The sequence below is a fragment of the Pungitius pungitius genome, chromosome 14 (assembly GCF_949316345.1).
Source record: "Pungitius pungitius chromosome 14, fPunPun2.1, whole genome shotgun sequence".
NCBI classification, from domain to species: domain Eukaryota; kingdom Metazoa; phylum Chordata; class Actinopteri; order Perciformes; family Gasterosteidae; genus Pungitius; species Pungitius pungitius.
The window spans coordinates 9,031,574-9,058,316 of record NC_084913.1 but is presented as its reverse complement, the minus strand read 5'-3'; the positions used below and the strand labels follow the sequence as shown (position 1 = coordinate 9,058,316).

At 45.2% G+C, this 26,743-nt stretch overlaps 2 protein-coding genes across 9 annotated transcripts in view; both read left to right on the top strand.

Moving 5' to 3' along the window:
* pacrg (PARK2 co-regulated) overlaps nt 1-4,166 on the top strand; it is a 106,345-nt gene extending 102,179 nt beyond the window's left edge. For all 3 annotated transcript variants that reach the window (XM_037486785.2, XM_037486784.2, XM_037486787.2), the window contains one exon: nt 3,768-4,166. In XM_037486785.2, the coding sequence (XP_037342682.2) occupies nt 3,768-3,928 (161 nt within the window). In that variant the 3' untranslated portion in view covers nt 3,929-4,166. The remainder of the gene's footprint in view (nt 1-3,767) is intronic.
* An 8,234-nt stretch (nt 4,167-12,400) lies between these two features.
* The window catches only part of qkia (QKI, KH domain containing, RNA binding a), a 62,828-nt gene continuing 48,485 nt past the window's right edge, over nt 12,401-26,743 (top strand). For 3 of the 6 annotated variants that reach the window (XM_037486568.2, XM_037486569.2, XM_037486570.2), the window contains exon 1: nt 12,402-12,831. In XM_037486568.2, coding sequence (XP_037342465.1) covers nt 12,687-12,831 — 145 coding nt within the window. In that variant the 5' untranslated portion in view covers nt 12,402-12,686. Of the gene's footprint in view, nt 12,832-26,743 lie in introns of all 6 variants that reach the window. The other 3 variants (XM_037486571.2, XM_037486572.2, XM_037486567.2) reach the window with 2 other exon arrangements.

The window sequence follows — 26,743 nt, the reverse complement described above, 5'->3', positions numbered from 1 at the left end:
TCCATGAAAAATACACACTTTCAAAGCACTGCTTGGGATCACTTACTGATTTGCTTCCCAGTTGAAGGAGGGTACTGCATACTCAAAGATGTCTAAGTAAACTGAGTTAACTAAATGGTGTATTTACTGTACTGACACACATCAACCCCTTGTGTCAATATTCAAATTTCTTTACTTACTTAAAACAAAAAAACGGCATGCCACGGGTTGACAATTGTTCCACAGACCATTTGCTATAATGTTAACCCCCTCTAATCAGTCCCCCCCCCCCCCTTCTGACTCGAAGCGAATCGGCAAAACACGCGGTAACGACTCATCGACTGGTGACAGCAATGTGCCTTCCTGCACCGTGACAGTCGTATGCAGATGAAGCGAATAGTTAGCCAGCTCCTTTGGGTTTGCTTCCTTTCTGCGGTCGTAGTAGATGAGGAGGGAGGAGGCGGAGACGGAGGCACCAGGCTCTGCTGATGCAGCCCACTCGCCCCGTCTCCACACAACCTTCCACAGACTTGAGCGTTGTTATGAGAAAGAAAACCTATGTATAAAAATATCTTCCTCTGTTTTCATTTGAAGTGGAAAAATTGGGAAGTGTAAATGTATGGATTTAGACCTTTTTAAGTCTAAACAAAAATGGCTTTTACTAAAGAAAAAAAGCATCTAGCAACAATATTTTAACTAATGTTAATGATAATAATAACGTAATCTACATCAAGGGTAACAGCTATTCTTAAATGTGAATTTTGGATTTCTTCCCCATTGATTCCCAAAGGGAAATAATATATTTGTTGTTGTGAGCTTTGATAAAGGGGATTATTGATTTGAAAAGATTATGTGCTCAGCCTTATACTGGAGCCCTGAAAAAAATTGGGTTGAAGGGTTATCAGTGTGTTTGCCTGGCGATGGAATGGCAACACAGTCTCACATTTCACCAGTATTTCTGACATTTGAGCTCTTCCATTTCCTTTTTGAAACATGGCCCCTCCAAAAAAAATAGGTCTCTCCCATTCATTGATTCTCCACTGCATCTGTCTACTATGATCAAAGAGCCATTGTGTTGAGGAGCTTCCTCTCTAAGCTGCTTTTCTTAAGGAACTTTCACAAGCACGGGTAAGTTTATGAGAAACAAAGGCAGGTTGGTCGGTACTATGTTGAATCAGGAATTCCAAGCTAAACTTGCAAAGCTGCTGCAGTGTGTGTGTCACCCGGTTCCAGGCAGGAGAGGGGATTACCCAAGCACACCACACACACACACACACACACACATGGTGCATGCTAACTTCTGCCACACATCTTAAGGAGGGGGTTACAGCTTTGTTACAGTTGTCATTCATTAAGCTCCAACTCCCAACTGTAAATACCCCCTTAACATCGACTCAATACATTTTGGACTAAACGCTGAGCAACTGTGACTGCTTGTCTTCAGCTTGATGTGGGGAGACAGGTTGTTTAGGACCGTGGGGAATAAGGGATGAAGAAGGAGCAGGCTGTAGGAGGAGGAGGAGGAGGAGGAGGAGGAGGAGGCTGCAGCTGTTGTTGTGCGTAGTTTGGTGTCGGTCTGCCGCGGTTCGGACAGAAAACACAGCGGAGCCCGAATGAGGCACAGTTTGAGACGGACGGACAGAGGGACGGACCTTGTCTTCCTCCCCCCTCAGTATAGCAAACATCGCTCCCCCCCCCCCCGTCGGCGTCTGTATCGACCCTTCCTCCTCCTCAGGAGGAACGGACGGGCAACTCCTGCTGCGGCGCCTTTCCTTGTCTCCACAGAGCAGGATCCTTTTTTTTTATTATGATTGTTTTTAAAGATTTTTTTGTTCTTTTTATCCGCCTGCCCTGCGTAGCACATAGTGCCGTGAGCAGAGAAATAAAAAAACTAAAGACTGGCAGGGAGGGAGGGAGGAAATGAAGAATGAGGAAGAGTAAGGGTTATTTTGGCTGAAGGACATTTGCAGAGGCAGCCTTTAACACCCTCACCCCTTCCCCTCCCTCCCCCTTCCTCTATCCCTGCTTGAACACACTTTTCCCCTTTCTCCTCTTTAAATATTGAGAATCGTTGCAAATTCCTCTGGCCTCTTCCTTTTGATGCTGCCGGCCTCCTCGCGGCTCAGCATTACAAACGCACTGGGAGGGGCTGAAACTCTCAGTGCAGCAACAGCAACAATTCCCCCTTTGCGGAACCCCGCCCCCCCCGCGCCTCCTAACCCCCCCCCCCAGTTAACGGGTCGGAGCTTTGCCGGTTCCCGAGCTGCACCTCCTCCTCGGCTCCCTGTGTTCTGTAGCCTCTGGGCTGGCTTTGGCTGCTCATTTTGGGTGTAACAGAGGGTGGCTCTCAACAGGCCTGGCTTTTTAACCTACCCCAACATGCAAACACACACACACACACACACAGTTTTTGCAGAGGTGCCGCCCCAGCCACGCACATACCACATGTTCATTCCTCCCTGATTGCTTTTTTCTTTTACGGCTCACATGGATGCATTTTAGATGCTGTTTAAGATTTAGCTAACTGCTAGGGTGAAGATGCCTCTGTTGTTGCTCAAGAATGAAACACACCCCGAGTTTCGATACAAAACACGCTTTTCTTAAATCCTACATTCCTGATCCTGGGCTGTTTTTGGTGCATGTTTCTCTGAAAGGAAAACATAACTGCTGAATACAGCCAAAGCGGCTGAAGATAAACTGCATCGAGGCTAACCAGCGGTCAAAACGCTGCTGGAATCGCCCCCCCCCCCCCCCCCTCCGCCCTCCTCCCCGTCGCCTTTATCTAAAACAGGAGAAAAGATCCCGAGCAGAAAGCAAGTGCGGCGGACTGAGATCATAGACGAGTTACTGCTTAACAGCCCATTTTATGGCCGCGGCTCTCTTTGTGCTATAATGAGGAGGCCGTGGATGGGTGGAAAGTGAGGGAGAGAAAGTTGAGTCTGATTAGAGACTGGAAAAGACTGCGAAGAATAAAGGATGGAGTGTTGGAAAGAGGTCTGGGAGAGGCTTAATGTTGCCTTTTCTCTTTAGGTCTAATTAGAAGTGAAAGAAGGGGCTTAGGTGTCCTCTTAAAGTGTTGCCGTTCATTTTTCACATCACAGGTACATGAGACGCTCTTCTCTCCTCTAACCCTTCTCTCCTCCAGGCTTCGCGATGACGACTGGTTAATAATCTCAAGAAATAAATCCACAGTATCCACATGTTTAACACACTTGCTGGTCGGGTCTGCCTGTGTGTGTGTGTGTGTGTGTGTGTGTGTGTGTGCCTAATTCTTTGCTATATTTACCTCCCTCTAAAAAGTGTTTTGAGCCCCCAGTGCAATGCCATGAGATTGGCAGTTTGCTGTGTGCTGATAAAGCCGCGATCTGTGTGTGTGTGTGGGTGTGTGTGTGTGTGTGTGTGTTTTTAAGTGTGCCTGCTGCTAAAAGGGAGGAAGGAGGGAGTGGAAGCTGGACACCTCAGGAATGTTTTTCTGATAACAAGTTCCCCCGGCGCTCCAGAGCGCAGTTGTACATTTTCACTTTGCTGTTTACGTACGTTTGTCTGTGTGTAGGTGTGTGTGTGTGCGCCTGTGTGTGTGTCCTGAGGGTGAGGAGGTTCGGCAGTTTTCTTGTTGAGATGTGATTGCCCTCAAGTGTATTCCGCTGTCTGTCTCTATTTTTCATTTAACACAGATTAAAACACTTCAAAAATCAAAATGCCTGGAGTCTCGTCGTCGGGCCCACTGTCGCTTGAACACCTTGGTGTCCTCTCATGCTGGGAGCTTGACTCTTTTTCCTCGTCCCCAGTCAACACCGGCGATGCCATCGTCTACGGCCAGCAGAGGCGGGAGAACATCGGCGATCTGATCCAGGAGACCCTGGAGACGTTTGAGCGCTACGGAGGGAAGGACTCCTTCATAAACATCAAATACATGGTGCCCACCTACCAGTCCTGCATGACCCGCTGAGGAGGGGGGAGGGAGGGGGGGGGGGGGGTGTCCTCCCGATGTAACACAGACGCTTCACTTTCCCCGCGTGTTGGCCCTCGTATGCGTATCTGCCCCCAACTCTTATCTCTCACCGGTCCTTCACCTCGCCTTCCTCTAATCTCAGCGTCACTCCGCTCATTCTATTTTTGTCCTCTTACAAAAAACAACGTCTATATTTCATGTAATAAAATACCTAAATAAACTGCAATTAATACTTTGTGTGTCTGTCCCTAAATTCAAATTGCCGGATGAGGAATCCTCCAATGCACTGTGATTTTATTGCCAACAGAACATAGAAAAGGCCATTTACTTATAATAGCAGGATCCCTAACTGTAAAAAGTTAGTTCCCTTTTGCTCCTCCGCGTAGAACAGCAGCTGCTGTCAGCTACAGTCGATGTCAGCTACAGTGCACGCCGCTCAATGGTGACACATTTTCGAGGCGGAAAAAGTGTCAGATCACAGAAACTTCTCCAACTACTCCTGCAACCTTTTTTTTTTGCCTTTTCAGTCTACAGGGTCTACAGCACAACCCCCAAAAAACACATTCTGTTGCCTTGGATAACATGCTATTGGCTATTTTACAACTATGAGATTGCAGTGGTGCAGTCCTGTCTTGACTTGTCTCAGTCCATCGGGTCCTGTTGTAAATGCGTGTGCCTTTTGTCCTGCTCTTCGACAGCTTCCATTGTGTCGTGCCACTGTACCCGCTCTGTCACAAACGCAGCTGGAGATGGAGCCTGTCTCGACACGCAGGAAAAGACGTGTAGGAATGACGATTGACGGCATTCCTCCAGATAACACACACGTGGACACATAAACCTGTTTGTCGTACCCCCACCAACTGGTGAACATTGCGTGTCTTCTTGTTATCTTTGTTTTGTGTGTTAACGTCGTTTTTGTGTTGTTTTTCTAGACCAGCTAGTTCCTCAACAGGCATCTTTAACCAACTTTGTGTTCCCTCACGGTGCAGGTTAAGGCCATCTCTCCTGCTGCGGAGGAATGTATTCTCAACGAGAAGACAGGTTCATAACGCTCATATTTCAACCTCAGCACATCGTGAAAAGAATGTGACTGAATGGCTGTTCCACGCCGCTGAGCCGAGCCGCTCTCCGCCGGCTGTCTATCCGAGCAGGAAAAGACGGAACGCAGTGCGGCGGTGCACTTTCAATGCATAAAAAACACAAAATTCCTCTTAATTACCGCATAGTCAAACACTTTTTGCAAGGTTGCAGGCACAGGAAGAAGTTAGAAAAAAGGGAGGTACAATTTCCCCTTTTTGCTTGGTGAGGTGATCGAAACTCTCCACAGCCCGCGGTTCTCTCGAAGTGTATCAGTGACGCCCCGCTGTCCCACTTCACCTGTCCAATCTCACTGAGCCACAGGCCAGCAGCTGGCCCGCAACGGAGGGAGCGCTGACAAAAAAGGGACAACTCGGTGAGCAATTGTATTAAGATCTCTTTCAAAGAATGCTTCAAATATTGTTTTTCAGGACTCAACAGAAATTGTAGGCGCTGTTCTCCATCTGTTCGACCGCAGCGTTTCGCCTCCAGCCATGTCATACCAACCGGAATATACAGGCATTACCCAGGATTCACTTCACTTCTTCACATTTAAAGGGCCGGGGCAGGCTGATTGCTTTGGCTCAATTAGGTCACATCACGTGCGCCAATGGGCTTTAAATGCTAAATAGTGTCCGTTTCCACCTCTTCTGAAACCCACTGAAGCCGACTAAAGGAAGGTGGTGGTTTGGAAAGGGACTTTGGAGAATGTGGTCTCCCATCAAGAGCTACGTGGACAAAGCACACACAGACACACATACACGAAACAATGGCAAACCATAACCAACCAAGAACACCACGCTGTAATTGCTGAGCTAAGTAATGAGCTGAACTGTGACCTGGAGAGAAACGGAAGCAGCTAGTGAGGTTATTTGGATAATCAAATGCATCACCGCATGACTGGTCCACACGTACAGGCATGAAAGACCATGCATTAGAATACCTCCCTTTTTCTCGCTCTGTTCTCCGACAAGAAAAATTAACCTAAAAAACAAATGTAGCATAGAGCAGAAATTGTCGTGATCATCATATTCTAACCCTTTCCCCTTCTTCATAATGAACAATTGATCATTTTGTGACTGCGGCTGCCCCAACATACGCAGGGACGTAAATTGCTTCCCGTTCAGAGTATTTCCTCCAGTAACAGAGTGCAGGTTATGGCAGCAGACACCGCCGCAGACCACGCCACATTATCATTTTCACTCCAGAGGGGTTGTTGTTTTTTCTTTATTCCTGATGTGAAGAGCGGACGGTGGTATTGATCTATCAGATTATTCTGACATTTGCTTAACCCAAACATATTGACTTTTAAACAAACTCCCAGGATGTTTTGTAGGGTTTTAACCTACTTACTATAAAACGATTGTACGGATTTTACGATCGATGTGAATTGCATCAGCTAACAGGAAGTAACAGGAAGTCATTTTAAACATGTTACAATCAATGTGAATTGCTGCAAACAGGAAGTGACCATGTACCCATGCTGTGGCCGAGGGATAATAAAGGCAGATCTACAACACTGAGGCAATATGAACCAGCAGATCACAATGGGTCTCCTTTAAGTAAATCACAGCTTTGCGAAAAATACATGGAAAATAACTTCTTGACCCGTGTTTTCTATATTCCAATTGGTACTGGTACTTTGAACTGCATTCAGAAAAAAACATATCATGTACCACACGGCCGAGGCGTCCACACTCGGGATCTAACGACCCGAACATTAACCGCCGCGCGTGTCGCGTTCCTGCACACCTGCCTTCGTCCTCACGTGGGTGAAATAGTGTTGACTGATCCGCGGCGACCGGGCCTGATCCTCACACTCCGCTGGAACCCGACTCCAAAGGGTCAACCCCTGATCATGCCGGGCTCTGTGGACACTCACTCAGCTCCGGGGTTATTATTAGCTGAGCCAGCACAGCTGCCACTGACCTGCAGCCAGCAACACAAGCCACACCAGCCATTGGCGCGAGCTGCTATCTGCGAATAAACGTTGGCTTGGTTAAAGCCGGAGCGTCGCAGAGTTACGTTTATTTTAATTTTTTTCCTTGTGCATCTCCGTCACACCACATCGCAGCGGTGGCAGGCCCACAAGAGGCTTTCATGTTGCAGTGAGCTGCACAACAAAGGCTACGCGAACACGCCGATAGCGTTCTGTTGACGGAGGGGGAAAAAATAGAGATTGAGAAAAGTAAAAAATAATTTAAAAAAAGAAGAAGAGGACAATTATGGAAAAAGAAAGGCAAGCGTGAAAATGTTTGCAGTGAGAGTGTGTTTGAGGGAGTGAACATGTCAGGTACATTTGGCCCGAGACAGACCTGCAAGTCCAAGATGAATACAGCGGAGAAAATAAATAAGAGGGAGGGAGGGAGGGAGAGGCTGTGTGGGCCGCGGCGAGATGGATGGAGGGAAGTGGGCTGTTGTGTCACCTGGTAGAGAGAGCTGTCTAACTCCGCCCAGACCTGAGATTTAGAAGCAGCCAGCTGCAGAAAGAGGAATAAGAGACCAAAGAAAAAGGTGGTGGTGGTCTGTTTTTTCCCCCTCACGAGTGACAACCGGAACAATATCATCACGCTCCCTTTATCGGAACATTCAAGCTGAATGAACGACGTCTCCCCTCGTTGAAATTCAAATCATTCACCCACACTTAATGCGATCAAAGTTGTGTGGCACATGTTCTAATGTAACCCATGTAGGTGGGGGGTTTATTGAATGCTCAGAAATACTTCATCTGTCTTCCCCTTTATCACTTCCTTCCCTATTTTCCTCCTGCCCCTTCTACTGCTGAGCTGTCGTTCTTATTCCAGTGTCACAGCCTCATAAGGCAGATTGTTAGGACTAGCGAGGAGAGGAATTGTGTCGTGGAAAAGAAATAAATGCCCCCCTGGGAATGATTTGTCTCGTTCTCGTCTGACAGGGGGATGCCGCGCTCGTACAGGGAGCTACTGAGCGTGTGCGTTAAAGGACAGCACAATGGAGATTTATCTATCTGCCAGGTGTCTGATTTGCTGGCTTAATTCAAGAGTGGAGGAATAATGTCAACACTCTTGAAAGAGGGGCTCATTTTCTTTCTTTTCTTTTTTTTTTACTTCTGAAGACCTCTTTAAAGCTCCCCTGAAGCGTTAATACAAAACAAAAATCTCAGATCCTGATTTACTGCAAAGGTTTCTGAGCCATTCTCTTATCTGTGTGTGTGTGTGTGTGTGTGTGTTTGAGAGTTTAGATCCCAGACCACACCACAGGATCAATCCTTCTCTGAACAGATGTGATCAATGAGGATTCTCCCGCTCTCTCTGTCACCCTCCTTCCTCCTGCTCTCTGTCCCTCTTTGTCCTCTGCTACAGGTCTTATCGCTCACAGACACTCATTTCTTCCCCTGCTACAGGCGAGCACAAAAAGTCGAACGAGCAGGTAAACAAATGCAGGCATCTCCAGCAGGCGCAGGGATGGATCTTCACTGTTAACAATATGTGGGGACAGGTGCAGCAACAGTCGGGATTCTTTAAGCTGTATTGACACCAGTGTGTTCTCCACATGGGACGGATTGAAGAGGGAGGGAGGGCGAAAAACTGGTTTTCCTCTCAGCTCGGCTAAAGGGCCCCTTTGTGTCAAATGGTGAAGCTGGATCTGTGTGTAATTTCCGCCTTTCAATTAATGATTAGCAACTGCGAGGTGGAACTTTGGAGGGGATCTTTTGGCTCCTGCTGTCACCCCTCCTACCCCCCCCCCCCCCCCCCCCCCGCGTCTGGGCACCAACAGGCCGGCCGACAGGCCTTTCCATCACCAGATTGCCAAACCGCTGGAGCATTTGGACAACAACGGCCAAGGTGACCTTTAACAAAACACAGAACGCAGAATATCTTTGGCAACAAGAGCAGAGTGGGTTATGGGAAACACTGGGCATTGCAGCTTCAGATTGAATTGTGATGGATTTTTCCTTGTGCCGCTCCACAGTGTAGCACACCTTCAGGTGACACCCCTGCCTGCGTTGTGTGAATAATATCCACCACTCGGTGATCTTACTTTTGTTTGATAAAAAGGAGAAAACAAGCGTAATCTTTTCTGCTCAAATTGTATAAAAATCAGTGAAAAAATACAGCGTAGTTTGAAAATGCACATTTCTGGTCCTGCTTTTGTCCTCCTTAAACCCGTAGTCTGATCGGCTGGACAGGGACCACCCACTCACACCTGACTTTTTTGTTTGGTCCTGTAAAACCTGTTCTACAAACATTTCATTTTGAATTGTTTTCAAATAGTTCTGCATCTCTACACATAATCCTAGGAAAACCTAGGAAAATGGTTGATTACATGGCAACACAGCACTGTCGCTTTCACTAACACAACCTTCCTCTTCACCCTTATTGTCTGCAATTCTTACTTGGGGGAATTTTCAAGACAAATAAATAGCGTTCAGTCACTGACAATAACAAATGCACACAAATAAGTATGAAAGCAACGGCGCATGAACACGAGTCCGGATGGGGCATTTGTCACGTTGTGCTTACGATACGGGTTCAAATGAATAATAGGCACATTGTGTGTTTCTCCGTATATGCCGTGGTTGCTAGAAGGACATTTATTTCTGTTGCGCCGCGCTCACACCATCCTCGAAATGTAAATGACCCAGATTCTGCCAGCCCCTCCCCCCCCCCCCCCCCCCTCTTCTTCCCCCCCATGGTCCCCAAACTAGTAAGCCAAAAGAAAAAGATCTTCTTGTTTGTATGTATGCGGGTTATCAGAGCCCGTTCCCCTCCCCCAGAGCTACAAGCGTTATCGCAGACGGCGTTGCCTCGACAGCCACCGGCTCCCAACTGGCTTTCTTGCGGCTGCGGCCCCTGCGGCAGACTTCGGCAGACTTCCACCAGCTACAGGGCCCCTGCCGAGGGTCCCATTGTTTCCAGCATACTCTCAGTTGAAAAACCCAGGGCACTTTCCGAGCTCACTGAGTGAGCTAACAGACTCTTTTCAAAAGGGGCTAAACGCATGTTCATTAATGATCGGGATCCTTGTTAATTGGATTAATTGTTCAATAGGAACCGTGTTATTAAAAATGACGAAAACACAAGGGCAGAGGGGAAAAGGGGGGATTATTATTGTAACTGTTTACTCCCTGGCTGTCAGAAGAGGCTCACACACACACACACACACGCATATGCACATGCAGATTTGAGGATGCTCTGCCTGTCTAACTCTGTATGTCTCTCGCTCGATAACTCTGCATTTGTGTTTCAAACACACAACAACTCACACAGACGCTGTATGTGACCCAACTCAGGAGAATGAGCGGAAGGTAAGGTGCAAATTACCATCCTTTGCCGTTGAGATAAGAACTAAACTGATTTTCAGCGCTCAGAATAAATGCCAAATTCTTTTTGATGCAAAGAAACCGTGACATTTTACAGCACTCATACTCAAAGAATAAGGGAGGAAAAAAAGATATGGGGACATAGAGTCAACACCATGAACAATTTAGCTATCTCCAAGTCACATGAAAATGGGCTTTCTCATTCCCTATGCCTATCAACCAGAATCCCTTATCAGTGTTTGACTTCAAGGGAAGTTTTATCATTCTTGCTTTAAGATGGCACGCTGATATTACAGACCATTTGTATGAGGGGACTAATATTACATGTCTTGTTTAATCGGTGAAGGTGCCCCTAACGAGCCAATTATGCAAAAGCCTCTGTTTTCTGAAAGCCGTCTGGTTGAAATTGAGACAATCGCGAAAACCAGACGCCCGACGAAGACGATGAATGTGACGGTGGTGGTATAGTTCAGGTGTTAACAAACATCATGTTGATGTACAGCTACAGACAAAAATCAACAGTTTGAGACTCAACCAACGTAAGACCCTAATTACAGTAAAAGCATATATGCTGAATGGAAGCCACTGTATCCGGTGGGGTGCAGGTTATTAAGGTCACTATCTTCCTGCTTTGTTTGTCTAATGCTATTACCTGGGACCGGAAGACTGATCGAAAGCCAGTTGTCAATCTGTATATATGTTTTGATTTGGGGGTAATTTGTCACTTGCGATAATGATACAGACATATAACTTCAGTCTAATAGAAAGTTAGCCTTAGACACCTTCTGATCTAGTGTTCTTTGAACAATTTACGGGAGGTACTGCACAAATACTGAGAGCTTGGATTTAATTTACAATTCTTTCTGCTAACACAGTGGCGACAAACTGCCGCCAGAAGGTCATAGTGCAGCTGTTTGAGCATTCATGCACCGAGGGTGGGGAGTACTTTTACAAAGACACGAGTGGGTGAGCAGTAAGTGGACAAATTGAATGGTGGCCAAGGTCGGGGCTTAGATTTAGCCGGGCCTCTCTCGACCAACAGCTGTTAAAATAAAAACTGACCAGTTGTGGTTTATTTTCACACTACGCAGGAGGTGAGATGAGGTAGCTTGAATGTGTTTGTACCATTGATCAGGGATGTTAATCTTTAGAGAATATGTAGAGAGGTCCTCTCAAGGACAGGACAATGAAAATGCCCTATTGATTACTAGAATGTTGATCAATCAGTCCAAAGACAGATAACAAGATGTACAAGTCTTGAGTAACAAAGGGTATCTGGTAAAATATTGCACAGGATTTCATGTTTTCATTTTTTTGGCACCCAAATGTGAAGCATACACATGGCAAGCCAAAGTCTGATTTGGTTGGTATCGGCAAACACACACACACATTGTGTGAAGAGGGGGATTAGATACACATTCAACCCATGTGTGACTCTTCAAACCAGATCACTGGTTCATTCCAGATTGTTAGACCCATACACGTCATTGCTAAACCATATACTTGCACTAGATCTTCTAAAATCAATGTGAAGAAATAGGGCTTTTTTGCCTTCAAGTGTTAAATAGAGGGGGGCGAAAGGGAAGCTGCACAAAACTAGTTGAAACCGGCAGAGACAAGTTATTTTACGAATGGAAAAAGGCCTGTGACTGTTGACAATTATTCCAAAGAAATACATATAAGAGAAAAAGATTGATAACTCTATATCTTTAAAGTATTTGCTTTTCACTTTTCACTTTCACTTTCAATGAACTCTGCTTTTGGTGTTTAAGTCATGAGACCATTCTATTAACTCACAAAAAAATATATTGTTGGAGACATTTACAATTGATTTTCAATCTTGTGGTTACGTGACGTAAAAAGAGACATTTGTGCTATTCTCTATTGAAAACACTTCAGGGGCATTACATGCATTCCTGCGCACCACACGCGATTGGCCCAGATATCTGTTCATCATTCCACCAGCCACCCGACACCACCCTGCTGGCTCCGATGTGAGCGCCCATTGGCTCTTCCATTAGTCCACTGTAAACCCCACTGGCCAATAGACGTCGAGGAGGATGCAACCTTTCCGGTGGATCAGTCTCACGCGCCCACAGTGGTAGAATCGAACGTCCCCGAGCGCAGACTGCGCTCGAGTCTCTGGAAGGAAGATAACGGTTTCTTTTTTCGTCCCCTCTGCGCTCAAAACAACAAGAACAAACCAAACCTGAATTTTAAGGGGGGGTTTACAGAGTATTCTCGTTACAAGGAGGAGGGAAGCGAAGGATTGGAGCCACGAGTTTTTGTTATTCTTTTTCGTTTTTTTCTCATTTTTTTTTCCAGAAAGAGGATTCTGTGTTTCACGGTGGTTTGTTCTCCGCTCTCGCCGCAAAGATGATGGTCGGAGAGGTCGAAGTGAAGGAGCGACCGAGGCCGAGTCCCGACTATTTGATGCAATTATTAAACGAGAAGAAGCTAATGACCAGTTTGCCAAATCTCTGCGGCATCTTCACACACCTGGAGAGGCTTCTCGACGAAGGTAAGTGTGGAGTATTTAGCGCTGTGGGGGTGGAGGCACCCGTCCGCACAGTTTCTACGTTGGCACTGATATTGCACAATAACTTCCCCCAGTACGACCTCGCAGTCTGAAACGGCAAAAGAGGGCGATAGTTCTTCTGTGAGACCGCAACGAGACGTGGATTTTAAAGAGTTGCGTCGCCAGCGTTGGGCTTCCACGGAGTTGTTGCTCCACTCTCGACTTTCGTGTCGAACAACACGAAAAACTTTCTCTCACACGCACTTGTGAAAAATAAGGACTCAATGTCAACGCGTTGACAAAAAGTCGAACCCCCGGGAGGTTTTGAATCCACAGTTTGGGATTTATTAATTACGTATCTCACTTCATTTAGAGCTGGGGGGGGGGGGCTGATTCCACATGTTCCGCCGCGATTTAGCTCGCGTTAGCCACATTTTAAGCTAACGAGCCCTGGGTGCCTGCATTCCGTTGAGCTCTCGGGGAACCGACGAGTCAACCGTTGACTTAAGTTACGTCTTCAAAAAAACACACACACACAAACACCCGGCCGGCATTTCAGACCAACGCGAAGAAGCGTAACAAATGTTTCACGTCTCTTTATTATTGCCCGCAGAGTGGTGTTTAAGTTGTTGCCCAGCGGCCGAGCTTAAAAAGCACGCAGGAATGTGTCTGCTCGTCGCCCCGAACAATGGCCAGCGAGTTGTTGCCGGGAGGGCGAGTGCACGCGCAGCATTTCAACCGTCGTAACTTTTGTTGTTCGTAATAAAATGAGCACCGTTTTGGGTTGTTCCTCCTTCTTCGTACACCATTAATTATTTCCACCCCATGCTGCAGCAGTCGTCGTGTTTCTCGCCAGTCAAGCGCGAAAATTTTTTTTCTCACCCCCTGTAGTCCAGACCGGCCAGCCTGCGTGTATTTTCCACGCGTTGTCATTTTTTTTTTAAAGACACAAGCGCCGAAAGACGGGGGCTTAATCACTGTTCGTGTTTATAGTATCAATAACATAAGCTGGTCTAAGCGGAAGGTTGGACCTGCGCTTTATGTAACCGAGCTGGGGGACACTAGAGAGCGCCACAGCCCCCCTGGCAGACCGTCCCCGTGCTGCGTGGGGTGTCGGACTGGACACCACGACGCCGTGATGCGGACAGGCAGGAAGGCGTGCGGGAGGAGCCGCACTGGATAAACCACCCAGACGTGCAGGGCATTCGCCAGTTTCGCTCGCTCGCCTGGCAATGAGTAGGAGCCTTTTTTTAGAATGTTGCTTAACCGGTTGGGAAATATTTTCTCGTTTCCCAAACGGGTGATAAACAAAATACACGTTATGTCGGTTGTATTCTCAGCCTTCTCCCTAACACCTAAATACTTAGTTAATAGTATGGTCCCTTTTTCATCTGAAAAAAAAATGCCACTCCAGTTTAAGTGTAAGATCTGCAGGCATCCACATCCTGGGATTTGATGATTACATTTGCAATGCTAATTTGTCATTTATGGTAGTAAATTGGACAATTCCCCAAACTATGTTAACGCAGTTAAAATATACCCAAAATTCTTTTTTAACTCCAAAAGAATCTGTCGCTATACTGGATTCAATTGGGAATTGCGGGTGTGTTGGAGTCAGGAAGCATGCATGTTTTCTTTTAGACCCATGACCATCATTGGCATTTCCTGCGCACTAAATATTATTATACTGTTTTATTAATTATTTGACAGTAAAGAAAAGTACCCCTTGCCTACCCGATTGGCACACAGCGAGAGCAAGGAACCATGCTTTTTTGTGTGGTCTGCAGTGATATAAATGTTTAACACATTTACCCTTTCTGGTTTTTGTGTTGAAGGTAATTAATAAAACATTCTGTTTCAAAACCCGTGTGGCTAAGGGTTTAGCTGTAGTCTATGACAGCATTTTCTGCATGTTTTTTTGTGACTGACTATAAACTTAGTTCTACGCAGTGAAAAGGGGATAAGACTGTTTTTCTGTGATGTTCAGAGGCAGAAGATAATTTCTAAGACAGCGGGGGTATTTTTTTACCGTGTCCACATTCACTGTTTTGCGTTTTCTCTGTCCTGCCCCTATACACTACCCAAAGCCGTGCGCCACCCGTCGGCAGAAAGAGCGGGGAAGGAAATACATTTCACGCCAAAGAAAACTGGCTGAATAGAATATAAATGATGCTCTCGGCCTAACCATTTTTTCTGTAGGAATTTACAGTTTGCGATTTATGAGTTTCTTCTTTTGCAAAAATCAATTAACGGCAGCTTTAATTTCAGAAGCTGGTGTTGGATACAAAATGACGGAACTAATTTGAAATGGCATCTTTAATTCACCATTTGTTTTGAAGAAATCGGTGTCTTAATGGTTGGGAAATTGATCCTTAATGCTGGTCTGGTCTGAAGCTCTTCTGCCACACTCGACAGAATGGTCACTCCTGTGCACAAACAAAAAGAAAATTCCAACAGGAAGACTCACAACTTCCCAGCTCCATTCTCAATCGTCTAAAACCACACAAGTCGGAGGTTTACAAGCGTTACCACAGCACCAGTCTAAACTTTATCCTGCCGCCAAAAATTGCGTGTGTGTGTGATGAAAGCCACCCCAGCGCAGAGGAGGCCTGTCTGGTTCCCGTTAGGGGCGGTTTGGTTTGCTTTCCCCTTTGAACAGAGCTAAAGCTCTTACGCAATATTTGGGGCCAGCCTTCTCCCTGACCGATGAGAATTGACCCCACCCAGGGTTAAAAAAAACAATCTCATAAGAGAATTCTTTTTACTTAAGTAACTTACTCATTTTGTCAGTAAGTGTGTAGTTTTCAACCTCTGTGGGGGTTACAAAGAAATACTTCTCGGTTAGTTCTGTCTCATCGAAAGCGATAGACATTTCAAGGCAAGGAGACGTAACATGAAGAGCTGTTTATTCTCAAGCAGAGTGAGCAACAGAATCAGTTTCTGTAGAAAAAAAACGAAGAAAATCCCATAGAAACACCGTTCCGGACCGCTCTGAACTGTCGACAAAGCGTGACAGTTCAGGCAACTGATAAAATTACAAAGCCTTTCTTAAACCACTGTCCTTTTGCAGTCCATTAATGGTACTAATGTGAGCAAAGGGAATCTAGATAAGCCTCAAAACTCTCAACAAAAATTGTCCATCTCTCAGAGGTAAACCTTTTCGACAGCTGCATATTCCCCCCCTTTTTTGTGCATGTCTACACAGCTGTTTCCATGGCGGAAGAAAGCCGACACCACCCTTGTGTATGACGGCTGCATCAGGGGCGTGTGTGCCTGGCCATCTTGTTAAGTTCCCACTATGTGTAGCTCCCTCAAGGTCATTCTGGCTGATTGACAGGCCCCCTTTGAAATCCCCTTGCGTTGCAGTTGTTCATCTCCCTGAGGTGACACCTGCTATGGGGGCTTTTTTTGTATTTCTCTTTACAATCTGCCAGCCAACAAGCTGCTTCAAGTTGCTATATTTTCTCTTTGGCAGGAGGAGACAGCCCATATAACATCGAGAGATGCAGTCTTGCAGGGAAGTGCAGGCGCGGCAGTAAGCCAGTAGGAGAAAGTGGAGTTAGCTTTGTCTTTGTTGAAGCGCGGTGTTTCCTGTGTTTCTATGAAAACGGAATAGTTGGATGGATTGAAAGTATTCAGTCCAAGCTTTCCATAGCGTGTGTTGCAGAAACACGTGTACCATTTGTTCCTGGCAGCAGCAAACCCCCTTTCCCCCGTTTGCATATACCGTTTTGTATCTGCTTGTCTTTGTATGTGCGCCTTGATATAACGGGCCCTTCACGGGAGAGCTGTCAGTGATGGGAACTGTCTGCTGTCCACTATGGTGCCTGCCTGTGTAGGGAGCTGGTCCTACGGGAACAGCTGTATAGAGGACAGATTCTGATGAATGAGACAATGCGGGAACTTACCCAAATGAACTATAGATTGACAGAAACGCCCCCTTTTTGTTTTTCTGTGTCTGTTATAGCACTGTTCCTGCTGCAGGTTAACCCTGGACATTTATCTGATCAGGTCTACTCTTCGACTGACCTCGGACATGCAATCAATTTAGCAGCTAACAAGGCAGAGTGCCATTTGCAAAATAAGAATGTTTGGGGCAGTAAAAGAGCACAGGAAGAGGGAAATAAGGGTGTTAAGCCAGGACTGTTGTCGCATGCTGAAACGTGTTATAACCCCCAGCCCCTATTCTTCTCCCCACATTCTTTTCCAAAGCACCACTTATAAGCTGGAATTTAATTAACCGAGAGCCCATTCTGTGAGCTGTGTTACTAAGCTGTCGCCACCAGTGAGAAAGCAGAATTGGAGCCTTTGTGCTGTATTTCTCTGTCTGGCTCGCCTTTGCACTCATGTGATTCTTCTTTTCTCAGTCTCTCCTCGCCGTAATAAATTAGGTGGTGGTCTGATTCTGACAGGGGGGCCGTGTAGGGGTGGTGGCGGGACCCAGTGTTGCCTCGCAGCCCTCCTACCGGGAATCCCCACCACAGTGGCCGTGTGAGCTTCAGTTTGTGTTCTTGCTCCAACCATGAACCCATCTTGCTCCTCTGGCCCCACTCCAGCCCCAGAAATGTCCCCACCTCCCAGCGGGTGTTGTAAGATAAAGTCATCCAGCGACAGCTACGGGCTCTTATCAGGCCTCAATCCCATGGGTGCTGGGCCTCCTTATCGCCTCTGCCTGGCCTCCTGTCTCTGTGCCCTACCCAGACTATCTGGCTCGCTGTCACAAAAAACTCTGTGTCCCCCCTCGTCCATAACTGTCTGCTGTTAGGTAACGCATTTCTAGAGGCGTTTTATCCCTCTTCTTTTTGTTTCATTATTCCTAGAAGCGCAGAGCAATCACAATTATTTTAATTGCAAACAAGACAACTAGATGCACAGTGTATCTTGCTCAGGGTGTTTCATTGTAGAGTTTCTGTCAAAGCAGCGTCATAGCTATGTATGTATGTCTGTGTTTGTGTGTGGGAGGACAACTAGTGGTGTAAAAGAGGAAGAATTGGGGAATGTTGTAATAATTGTCACAACAGCTTTGAAAGGCAGACTTGTTCACTCAATTTGGTTATTTATTTAATTTTCTGAAACCACGGCGCCTCCCATTGTCCTTGAACCAAGTTATGTCTGCTAATAACATTTCTCTGTCGCATGGAGAACATCTGACAGGAAGTAACGCCCATTTCAGGCAGGAATAGACTAAGGAGAAGGCGAATTAGGAGTTTGTTTTTACTTCAGACAGAGTGAGAGGAGGAGGGGTGGAGTCTGTGGTGGAAAAGAAGCATGCCCTTTTTGTGCCCTCTTCCGGAGGGGTGGGGTCTGTCTCTTGGCTTTCTTCTGATTAATTCAGATTACATCATGCATCACCAGTTCTGTCCCTCCTCCTCACATTGGTGGATTGTGGATATGTGTGCACTATATTTCTCAGGAGATGAACGGGCCCCACCCTGTTGCATTCTTTGAGTGCCTTGAATAGCTCTCCCATCCCCTCCCTCAAGGTGGCCCCCCTTATTTTCTTGCCCTTTCTCTTTTGTATCTGCGTTGTTAAAGCCTCACAACAGATACAACAGCTAACACTTAAGGTTAAAAAAATACCAGCAACATTTTTAATAACTAAAAATAAGCTGAATGCTCATTCTGTTCCCCTCTTTGAGTCTCCCGCCTCTCTGCTCTAATTTTCTCTCTCCTTTCAGAGGAGGAATGGTAGCGAGCGTTGGCAGCCAGCTCAGGAATGTTACCGGGGGCACAGTCGGAGCACTTAACCTCCAGCCCACTGTTTGTTTTCCTCACACACTCCCAGTGTGTTTTAGCTCAGCTTAACGGGAATGCCATCCAGCGTGAGGCACAGGAACGTCTACTTGCCTCAAATACCTACAAATGGCGATTCCAAATGTGCCTGTCCGTTGATTGCTGGCCCTAGCGAGCCCTGTTCCACCTGCTTGTTGGTCCTTTGTCACTGACTGTTTACACTTTCCTCTTCCTTTTCCCAATTTTCAAATTGTCTAGTCCAAGAGGTTTCCCCAGCCCCATCCTCCTCTTTAAAGCCCCCCAGTGGATGCAGGATGCCTGTGGTTTGCAGCCTTTACCTTGGTTTAGTTGCCGACTGGCCAATAAATCAAAGATGAATAATTTACTTGTCCCTCAGCAGACTGTGTTGTAGTTAGATCATTTTGTAGGTGTCTGCCATTAAAAAGGAAGCCCAGGGAACTCCAGTCTTAACCAGTCTCAGCTGCCTCCCTGACTCTCAGCAAGTAGTCCACGCGGTACAATAACCCATGTCACTCTTTTCAACTCCCATGATATTGTGCCAAACATGGGGTTCACTCCAATTCTACATAACTAGAATTTTTTTCTTTCTTTAAAATTCTGGGTTAAAAGCTACTTAAACGGCGTGCAAAAAGGCCTGCGTTCAAATGTTTTCTGTGAATTGTCAGCGTTATGAATGAAGCTTAGGACCAACTGGCCTACCTTTTGATCCGTGGCCGTCTGCCACGTCAGTCTTGTGGGCTGAAATGACACATGAACTTGCCTAGCATGATAAATGCCCACGTTCTACGCATTCAAGCCAAACTGATCGTAGGCGCACATGAAAAGTCAGAGTTGTAAAACTGCTAGTGAAAGTTTTGCGAGCGGTCGGCTTAGGTCTGTCTGTCCTTATCAGTTCAGTGGCTTGGAAGAGATTACAGAGCAGACACAATGGTGACTTTTGTATGATTAGACTTTAATTGGTCAAACAAAGTATCTCTTCAGCGCCATGTGTGGCATAGAAAGACTGGCATTTTTAAAAAGAAAAAGAACCCAACAGATAACTGGCTGGACAGAATGCGCCGGGTGTATGAAAGGGTTGGTAAGCGTGAGCCTCGTCCCTTCTCAGTTGACCGATTGTGTTCGCTGAAAGTAAAAAGGCGTGCAAGGCGGCAGAGAGAGGAGGATGGTGAATGTGATAAAGAACAGTTGTGGGACACAGAGGATTCCTATGTGCTGTGAATGAGGTCATTTGGTTGGTTGTGAGGGAGGTCGCTGACCCCTCCCTGGGCGCCACACTCCACCCCTCTGTCCCTCCATTCCTCCCCCTCACCTAATGATGCACAATGGCTTTTTGTGCTTTAATGGGCCAGACTGACACACTGGGTCGATCCTAACAGTTTCCAAAAAAAGTGTGCCTTCAAGTGCTGGAGAACTAGGCCGCTACGTTGCTATGCATTTTTAAACAATTTGCATTTGTCTCTGGGTTTATTATGGTGGCTGCATGTACAATTCTTTGCAATGCTGACTAGTGATGTGGAGTGTGACGCAAACCAAGACCCTCCAAACTATTTAGTGTGTACTTAGTTTTATGGTAATAGTGGAGACATGTTGGAAACGGCTGTGATCAATGTCGTACATGATGTAAACATAAATTTGGTGTTTGTGTGTGGCTGGATAACCATATCCTAATCGGGGACCAATTCATTTCCTCCACATTTCCTATATCCCGCCTGATATGCTAAACATTGTAATTACCCAATACTTGACATTTCCCCCCTTCATCCTGACTGTGACCTGATTACAGGGGATTCAATTTGGAATGCACCTACGACCTGAGAAGTCTGAATCGGATCAATTTGTAATAGACTGTGGCAGCTAGCTCACAGCAACATGGCTCACAGATGGGAAATTGTGTGCGCAGATACATTCCTTTTTGCAGGCCACAAGACTACTAACTAATCTCCTGAATATAACCTGATAGATGGTACTGCTGCAGACAGCATTGTGTCATTACATATGAATGTTGCCCGCAAACAACTTCCAGGGTGTTGCTTCGTTGTCATATTGGATAAGACTACAGCCGCTCCCTCCTGTCTGGCATGTAGAGGTTTTCTCACGGGACCTTCCAGAACACGAGTCATTTGAATAAAATTGCCATGAACATTTTGGATTGGATATCGGTCTGATCGAATCGCTTGCAGTGTGTGGGTAATCAAATAATTTATTGTAAAGCTTCACGGTCCTTCAGGGGTTAACGGCAGCGCGAGATGAATTACGTGATGATGCACACGGAAGGGCTGACAGGTGTGGGTATGAGGAAGGTGCCGTGGCACCAGCTGCTGTTGACACCTTTAAGGTGAAGAATAGTCTGTCAGGATATGGACTTGTCTCCTTCTGTCCCCTTTAATCGCTCTCTCCCCTTCCCTGTTGTCCCCCCTTCTTCTCTCCACCGCTGGTTTACTTTCTTGTGTATTTGTCTGACAAGAATTTTGTCTATTAGTGAAGGGAGTTCTTTCTGCAACCTGTTTTTATTGCACATCTGACCCTTTTGATGAAATAGATTGTGGTCATATCTCCTCCTCCCTCATCACCATACATAAAGTCCTGTGTGTGAGTTTGCTTTGCCTTCTCCCACTTAACGCTGCCTTCATGTCTTAACAATGTATGTGCACCTTCATCTGTTTTTATTTTTCCATCTTTCATTGTCAGTGTTGACAAAAAACTCCATTCCACTGTCCATTTCCCCTGAGGGATGACCAATTTTTCCTTTTTTTGTTTACTATTTATTTGAGCAGAGTGACTCCAATGCTTTTCTCTTTTATTATCTCCAGTTTTCCTGGATTTTTCTTCAGCCGCTCTATTCTTCCATTTGTTTTGTCTATTGTAGCTCTCTATACTCGTATGTGAGGCAAAAATGCAGCCTTGGGGCCACATTGCCTCTTTCATGAGAGGACCAGTGGTGACATTAAAGGCCTGCTACGTGGTCTGTCTGTTTGCATCAGTGTAGCTCTCACTGTCTGTGCTCATGACCCCAGTATTTACTCAAATCTGCTCAATCACTCCCGGCTCAAACACTGGTTGGTAGAGAACAACATGCCTGCACCGGCTGCCTGTACTTTTACACACTTTTATGCTCTTGGAGATTTGTTAAAGAGGACATATTAAGACAATGACACTTTGATAGGTCTTCTACGCTAATGTGGCTGTCCGGTATGTCTACCATCACTGCTGTCACAATAACAACTTTTAGTTGTCAGATTATGGCACCAAAATTTGTTTTGAGGAACAAATACCAATCGGCCGCCTCGGGAGGAACGCAGGGCCAGGGCCCAGGCTCCGGTTTGACAAAAAAAAAAAAAAAAAAAAAAAAGAGGACACAGGAAACGTGAGACTAAAATTTTGGTAAGATTTATATAATAGGAATTGCAGCATCAAAAGTTATTGTGCTCATTTCATATATGGTCTAATAATTTAATATATTGATTTCGTCAGGCCTGTCTACCAAGCCCGTATTACGCTGTACCGTTTTGACCAGTATACCGGTATCAGATTTCCTTAGAGCAAGAGTTTTTTTACATACCGTCATACTGGTGTATAGCCGTGACAACTGCTGTTGCTCTTTGGCACGCAGCAGAATTTATTTTTACACCACAAGTTGTAGTTTGGCTGCTCACTGTTAATATGGTAGGCGAAACACTAAAGACCATGTCCCTGCTAGAATCGTCAAAAAGCTGTGGGTTTGTGCAAATCATTTATATACATCTTGTCAAATCCCAAATTGTGGAACTTGTTCAGGAACCTCTTCTTGTTCAGGGTCTGACTGTGGTTCAAAGTGATATGGTTGCAAGACTGGGAGCCAAAGAAGGTTCAAACCACAGAGGAGGGTGGATGGTGCAGGGGCATTGACATTAAGACACCGTTTTAAGCAGAGCTGTTCTAGGCAGGCTCTTGTGGTATTTTGACCAAAATATGTTTTAGACATTTTTTTCAGACCACAACGAACTATATCCACTTGTGGTAAAACGGCATAATATGTCACCTTCTGCCCTCACACCCACGTGCAGTGGGGCACTGAGGCAGATTAATGTTTAAAGGCTTAAGCTTGCTTAGTGACAGTTGGTTTTCTTTTTCTCTCTTCTTTGTGATACTCTGATGCGGTTGTGTGTGTGTGTGTGTGTGTGTGTACTTTTTTTTAAATTAATGGTACCTTCAACATTACTTGGCAGACAAACCGGATCAACTGCAAGAGCTCCAGGATCAGACAACCAGACCAAAACAGGCAGTTAAAAAGCAGCAAAAAGAACAACTAATAGCGCATCAGACTTCAACAGTTGTTCCGGCTCTAACCAGTGCCACGTCTCTTTATTCTTCACGGAGAAGGAATCTGTACTGGTTGAACTTGCCTATACAGCATTCATAGATGTGCACCAGGAACTTGTTGATATTCAACAAAATTTGTATGGTGCAAGAGCAGGCATTTGAATTAATTTGATTCAGATCCTGAAAAAAATAGTGTGTGAGGTTGTAAAGCACCGACACAGAGACACAACAGCTGTGGCGTGAGTTTGTACACCCTGAGACTGACTTTTGGATTTAGACCTAGATACTATATACAAGCCCCAGCAGGCCTGTTCAAAAACAGCTGACACACGCATGCATCCACTTTGTGAACCTGTTTGCCTTCCTATGTTTTATAATTCATGGCTTTTCTGCATTGAGTCAACCCTGGCTCAAAACTGGTTTGCCTTGAGTCCATCCCTGTCAACTCTAATCACTACAAAATCACTTACAAAACATTTCTCAATTCATTATTACAGGACAACTCCTAAACCCAAAATGTAGCAGTTTTTTGATACTGGTCTAGAGAGAAGTCTTTAACGTTTTAAAGGATAGTGCTTGTGGCACTTTTTAATTATTTTATCTTCACGCCGCGTCGGTGTAACCATAGTGTATGAAGGCAAATCAATGTCAAAATCACACAAATAAAAACACACTATTACAAATAAAGAAAAGGAATCCATAAAGTTCTCCAAATGGAGCTGCAGCTGCCAAAGAAAGCAAATAAGATTGATCATAATATTCTAAGATTATTATTATTATTTTTCTAAGAACGTTTTTATTTATGGTTTCTTTGAAATCAAGTTGAGTTGTTGTGGGAACCAACTTTGTCATTTTCATCAAGAACACTGTTGATTCAGGTCACATTTGCTCTTTGAACAGGTGACCTTGTGGACAACTGACAGGCTGTCACAGAAAACTGGATTGAAGTATATTAGCTTGAAATTTGCAGTAATGTTTCCTTGCGTGTCTTGTCTGTTTTGTGGCATTTAGTTAGTCAAATCAAGTGACCGTATTCCTGTGATTGAGAGAGGCAACAGAATGTTTTTTTTTCATCATGTCACTCCTCCACCTACATAAGACATTTGAAACATTTCTATTTTTTTTTTTTTTCAATTGGTTTGTTGACATTCGCAGAACCAAACTTATGGCAGGCTCCTACTGCTTCCATCTGTTCCTTGACAAAAATCACTCCCAGAGTCCCAGTAGATGTAAAGATATCATGTTTTTAAGTTAAACAATGTTTAACTACGATGAAACCATCTCCTGTAGCGTTCCTTACACGTTGACTATTTGGTGCTCTGTCGTAGACTTTATAATCTGCCCAAAAGCACAAGTATTCCCTGTGGATTTAGTCTGAGATTATTTTTGACACAGGTAAATTTGCTTACAGAGGACAAAGATATGGGTTGAATCACAGAAACAATCTTCTTTTTGATGGGGTGGGACTGTAACATATTGGCCTTTCTCCATTCTTCCTTGTTAGTTGAGCGCTGTGGTCTCCTTAGTTACAGGACTGGGGACAGGAAGCACTGAGCAGGATATCTTCTTCAGTCACATTGATAGTCCGAGCCTTTCCCTCCTCCCTCTTCCTGTCCGATTTCCTCATCTGACAGCTGGAGCGTTTCCTGCCATTGTTGTAATATAGGAGTCGCCAGGTGAGTGTCGGGTAGACACTATTAGTGTGTTTAATAGATAAATAATACTGTATGAATAGTCTCACAACACTTTTATTTACGGGAAACGCTGATGTTTTCGGGCTCCTCTGGGCAGTGGAAAAGGGGGCAAGGGTATGCGCCCCAGCAACAGTCGGCGCAAAATGGGGTCAGGGACGGCTCTTCCTATCCACCAACACACTTCCCATTTGAATGCATCCTGACCCTTCATCCTGCCATTCTTCCCTGTCCTTATCTCGTTCGCTCACATCTTGCATGCATCCTGTGCTTTATTTTAGTGTGTGTGTGTGTGTGTGTGTGTGTGCCTGGGGCCTTAGTGGATGAAACCAAAGTATTTCTAGATGTCTAAGTTTTGTGTGTGTGTCTACATCCTCCCCAAAACAATGAAAGTAGAGTTAAATGGGTTAAAGCAAAGAGCGGTAGGGATTCCTGAGGAGCATTGTGCAGCACTCAGGTGGTTCTTTTGTTTGTCTGCCTGATTTTACTGTCAGTGTAAAGTCTGCAATGAGATCCCCCCGAGATGCAGAAAAAACAACAACGATCTGCTGGGCTATTTGTGCCCATGCTTTTTGAGTGTTGTGTGTGTTTTTATACTAATTAATTCACCAGTTTTGACTACTGCAGTACACATGTAGTACTGATGGATCCACACGTTGTACATCATGGAAGCGAAAGGTGGTGTTCGTCCCTTGTATTGTAGCTTAACCTCTCTTGAGGTTGGCAGTTTCAGCTGAGCACAACTACAGGGCTTCTTTTTAAGGTGAGCTGAGGAGGGAGAGGAAGCATTAGCACAGAAATCAGGATATATCGTTAAATAAATAAATTGGCAAGAATATCAAACCATCGCAAGAAGCTTTATACTACCGGTACTTGCACTACCCAGTGCTCCCTGTAAGGAATACTTTTTAAAAAATGTTCCCGGCTATGAAGGAAAGAAAACCGTTTCTATATCCTTCCATCCTGCTCGTGTGCCTCACGGGGCCTCCCCAAAGTTTAAGCTTTGTGTGCGAGCGTGCACGCACTCTCACCCCGAGATCCCGTTCAAGTCCCCCACGCAGAGAGTAATGAACGTTGGCCCCTTGGGGCAACCATTAAGAGTAAGCCATTATGGCTCTGTATTGAGCCAACCCTCCCTACCAGTTTCGCCTCACTGTGGTAGACCCCACTAAGTGCACAAAACTGGCACTCCTATGGCTCATTGAGCTGCTAGCGTGCCCCCGCCAGCACACAGTCCCATAAAGCAGTTCCACATCATCAAGTGTGATGATCCCTTATTCTAATTTTAGTCTGAGCTCTTAATAGCTCTGCAGATACTATCTCCACCACGCAATTCACATTTAACTTTGGAATGGGTTTCTGCTTCACTTATTTATTCAAAAAAATGGTGGGAAATCCTTTTTTGCCAAAACATTTTGAAAACAATTCTGATAATGCATTACTATTTTAATGCCCAAATCCTGATTCCTGCCTTTTCCAAGGTATTAACATGTTTCCTTTGCAGTGTCACATTGGTTTTGTTGCAAATTAAGAAGGAAAAAACAGTGAATGTGGAAATAGGTTTAATTCTTAATTCTCCATTTTTACCATTCTATAGACTGCTGGCATGTAGATGTCTGCCTCATTGTCTGCTCTGTGTGTTTGCTTTGTTTAATCACCAAGCTAACGTGCTAGGACTCACTCCAATAGCACACCGTCACTGTTGCTGCCAGCAGACGCAGAAAGACTCATTTAGCTTGGTGCTTCTTCCCTACCCAACATTGCATTGATCACTAGTTATGATTGATGGCTTTGCTGATGGCTTGTCTTGCCCATCGCGACACCTACACATTCCACGCTATCATTCACATATTCTCAAGGGTTTGGCTGGAATAGGTAGGTAACGTGTGTCTGATGCCTCTTCTGATGTGAGCGGGAGAGCAAGAAATTAGTTAAACCTCTGGTTTGATTGACGGACTGCTGAAAACAATTTAAATTATCAAATTGCTAAAAACATGTCAATGTGTTTTTAGAAGGTAGAGGAGGTAATATTCCCATTTTTGTTTGGGTTTTACAAACTACTGCTGTCAGCCATCAGTGTAAAATGATTAAATCCGAGGGAGAATGCTGGGCTGATGTGGAATGAAGGGCAATCTGTGCTTCTGTCTGGGCAGAAAGTTAAAGAGATATTG